The 4107-nt window shown below is 40.0% G+C and overlaps 1 protein-coding gene across 1 annotated transcript; it reads right to left on the bottom strand.

Moving 5' to 3' along the window:
- Positions 1-290: 290 nt before the first annotated feature.
- LOC139480390 (uncharacterized) lies at positions 291-2058 on the bottom strand. Its single transcript, XM_071263455.1, has 3 exons — positions 2034-2058; positions 1153-1214; positions 291-551 (listed from the first exon to the last, which is right to left on the bottom strand). Exons 1-3 carry the CDS (start codon positions 2056-2058, stop codon positions 291-293), a joined length of 348 nt encoding a protein of 115 aa, XP_071119556.1.
- Between the last annotated feature and the right edge of the window lie 2049 nt (positions 2059-4107).

Here is a 4107-nt window from a genome sequence, read left to right as displayed (position 1 = left end):
TGGTGCACCAGCGTGTCTTCCCCAATGTGGCAGCTGCTTATGAGCTACATGTTTGATCACCATGACTTAGTCCAGAACATCGCCATAAACTAGCAGACCAAATGAGCAAATGAAAACACAACCAAAATTTGTAACAAATAACGTGTTTTATTACTAAAAAGAAAACAATAAAACAAATAAAGGTAAAATTTATGTATTTCCCAAATATTGTAACAAATGCCTCAACACTCCCAAAAATGGTTCATAAATGTTTTGTATAAGTATATATTTTTGTGTTCAGAATTCACTGCCTAATCATCCTTCTTCTTAAACACACTCTTGACTCTTCTGAAGAAGTTGGCCACCCTGGATAGCAAGGCCTTCAGGAAGGAGTGGGTTGGCTGGACGATCTCCTCATCCATGAGATCTACTTCAACAAAGTCAGTGTCGTCCACGATGTACTGACCAGCGATAGTGAGGGACACAGAGGGGACAGTGCTGGGGCGAAGGGTCTGTGGGACGGGCAGGTGGGACAAGTAGGCAGGGATGGTCAGGGACTTTGAAGTGGGTTGCTATAGATAGGGAGGTAGTGGAAAGAATGGAATGTGAGGAAAGAATATTATTAGAGGGAAATAGTTATTCAATCTTTGAATTTTATTGTAGCAAATAAAACATTATGGTGGTAAAGACAGAAAAGGTGTGAAACAAGAAAGAAGGTAAATAAAGATGATATATATTGAATAGTAAATACTGAAACGTAGATGATGCAAAGGGAAGGTAGATTGTTTGTTTGTTTGCTTGCTGTTTGATGCCTCACTCAGCAATATTCCAGCTATATGATGGCTGTCTGTAAATAATCGAGTTGACCAGACAATTCAGTGATTGACATCATGAGCATTGATCGTAAAGATGATGATATGAAGGATATTCTTTGAAATACAAATGTAAAACTTTACAGAATTACTGAAGTCTTTGAACCAAAGTACTCTCAACATTCATAATAGGACTTTGTTAATTGCATACTGTTAGTTTCTAAGGTAGGAAAACAGTATAAACATTCAGTTACAGCTTTATAAAAACAGGGACCAGTACACAGAAGTGTTCCACATATCGGTGAAAACTCATGGAAGTGCTAAACAGGCATTGCTATAGACAAGCCTTTATGACACCTACATGGCAAGGGGCAGGATAAGTCAGTTGGGACAGAGGCTGGAGGAACCAGATCATCCGATCAACTGTGGGGAAACAGAAAAATAAACATACAGGGTATTAAACGCCCAGAATGTATGTTGCTGGTCACTAACCTTTGGCTGGTGACTAGTAAATAATATATCATTTTGCAGTTAATAAATTATTTGTGCTAACAGATAGGTCATATATCGCTAAGCTTTTAGGGGTTCCCCTTTTCCAAAATGTTCCAGTTTTATGTTGGATAAAGTTGCCTAGACACTACAACGTATTTCTCCTTGTTACTTTACAACTTGATCCCTTCAGACAAAATATGGGATAATAAGTTACAGTTTACCTTTCACTGCTAAACTAATTCTATTTGATACAATACAAGGGATTCAGCCTAACCATACAAACAGACTGCTGTGTCAGTTCTGAGAGTTTATAAGAAATCATGGGCAGATCCAGGTTTATAAAAAGGGCCTGGGGGCTGGGGTGTGTTCCACTTGGGCTATTTGTAACTCAAGTACGGGCAGTTCTCACCCAAAACCCTTCCCAAGACTCACAAACACTTCATGTAAACCACTGTAAATAAATTTACGGAATTCATTTTACAACCAAATCAACATGTTACCATGGTAGGAAAGGCGCATAAAGAATGTCATTGAGATGTAAAAGACACAAGAACCCACATTTTCAAATAAAGTTCAAAGTACACAAAGGGCCCTGCATTCAACATCTTAAGCCCCCAAAGTATCAAAGTGTTTGTGGTTCAGTACAGGAGCCATGACAGATCATGAACATGATGATACACACTGCCTCATCACACTAATATATACCAACGTGTAGGTACGGAATCTAATGAAGCGTAATTAGAATTGTACCTTGAACATAAGTGCTCGCATTCATGGTGACAGGTTCCGAAATTGCAATAAATGATAGGAAAACAACGCTTTCAGAACAGCAAAGTGCAGATGTAGCATCAAAAATGGCGTCGATGTAACATCAAAGTGACAACCGTCGTCAAGGAAATCATGAAGTCTCGTAAAATCACGCGATATTACAAAATAAGTTAAACTGGCTCCCGACTTTATTTGCGCTTGCACTGGGGTGTAAGAGACGGAATTCGGCTGTATTTTAAGGAGAGAAGTTAAGTCGCGCCATCATATAAATGGAGCAAATTTTATTATGAGCTGAATTAATTCCTTCAGTCACGATTCTGGGTGTTACTAGTTACTATTCAACCGGCAGCTTGTAAGGGTCCGTCAAATTTAAGGTACGATAGTGACTATAACCATACTATGACTATTTTCACAACCAGCAATCAGCAGACCCTGCATGGTTCGTTCACTAGTTTCAGGCACCAGCAGTTCAGACGACGAGATCCATGAGCGAGTCAGATTGCGACTGAAATTATCATGAGAAGGCCCCTCTAACGCTCTGTCATTTCCTCTACCACAGAACGTGCAGTGCATGCGTGCTTGTGCTGTTCCTTCCACGGTTTGTCCCCCCACGTGTCATGTACACATTTCTATACAAAATTACATGATAGTTTCTTAAAGAACTTCATCCGTCATGGGTCTTAAAATTCAGATTTTGTTGGGTACAGGGTATTCATGGTCAAGTACCATATTGATGTTTCATACACTTTTCTTGATTTCGAGTTATTTTGCAATTCATCGTTCTCATTTGGAGTCAAACGGACTGTAATTAGAACACGAGGCCCAGAGGGCCTGTATCGCTCACCTGGATATTGACGCAATCATGACAAAATATACATTTGCATTGTACATGTATATAATACACCAAATATTTCGTCATTTGGATTCTGTCAGCATTTAATATGGGTGGATGGCAAATCTGACAGAATGAACGTGTATTTATCTAGATACAAATGTGGCATAAAGATCTGAACCGTTTCTATGTTATGATCCAGGATAAATCATATTAAAGGTATTATTCTCTTCATAACAAACAAACAAACATAACATGTATCTGTTTATTATAGGGTGGGGATAATATCGGTTGCAAGTTATGGTCAAGATTCTAACTCCTTTGGGAGTGCCGGACAGATGAACAGAAGGGCCAGTCCTTGTAGCATATGTGCATTCCTCTCATTATACTCTCAATTGTACATATGGTTATACGATGGGGATCTTAACTGTGTCCAAGTTATAAACTCTTTTTAGCCCCGCCCCTTAGTCCCCGGGGGTAGGGGTTGGGGTCAGCCCCTCCATTTCTCCAATATGAATCCCCACCATTGGAGAATGCTTCCATCCAAATATGGTTGATAACTATCTCTTAGTATCAGAGAGGAAGTCGTCTGAAGCAATATAGCCAAATTACCCCCATTTCGCCCCGCCCCTCAGCCTCTTGGGGGGTGATCAGCCCTTCCATTTGTATAATTTTGAATTCTCACCACTGGAGAATGCTTCCAACAATATATGGTTGATATCTATCTCTTAGTTCAAGAGAAGAAGTCGTTGAAAACAATAACGCCAAATTACTCCTATTTGGCCACACCCATAAGCCCCTTGGGGTGTGATTAGCCCCTCCATTTGTACAATTTTGAATTCTCACAACCGAAGAATGTTTCCAACCAAATATGGTTGATATCTAACTCTTAGTTCCAGAGAAGCAGTCGTTTAAAGCAATATAGCCAAATTACCCCTATTTGGCCCCGCCCCCTCAGCCACGCACGCACACACACACGTGCATGAACATCGCTCTATGCTTGACGTTAAACCCATTCACCTCACCTCACCAAGGTGATATCCATGTTGAAATGTATGGATGAAATATGATAGGCGTTGCATCATAACCATTTAGCCGAGTACTTGCATCTATTCCAATCAATGTCATGATGTTATGACAAAATGTTCCCAAGCCTCCAAAATATTATTGTCCACACTGAAACATGAACCCAGCCAGACCGCCAGAGATGGATACTTTCCTTCT

The sequence above is a fragment of the Haliotis cracherodii genome, unplaced genomic scaffold (genome assembly GCF_022045235.1).
Source record: "Haliotis cracherodii isolate W230 unplaced genomic scaffold, xgHalCrac1.p SCAF_4, whole genome shotgun sequence".
Lineage (NCBI taxonomy): Eukaryota > Metazoa > Mollusca > Gastropoda > Lepetellida > Haliotidae > Haliotis > Haliotis cracherodii.
Note: the sequence above shows the minus strand (reverse complement) of the source record. Positions and strands in the feature narration are given on the sequence as shown.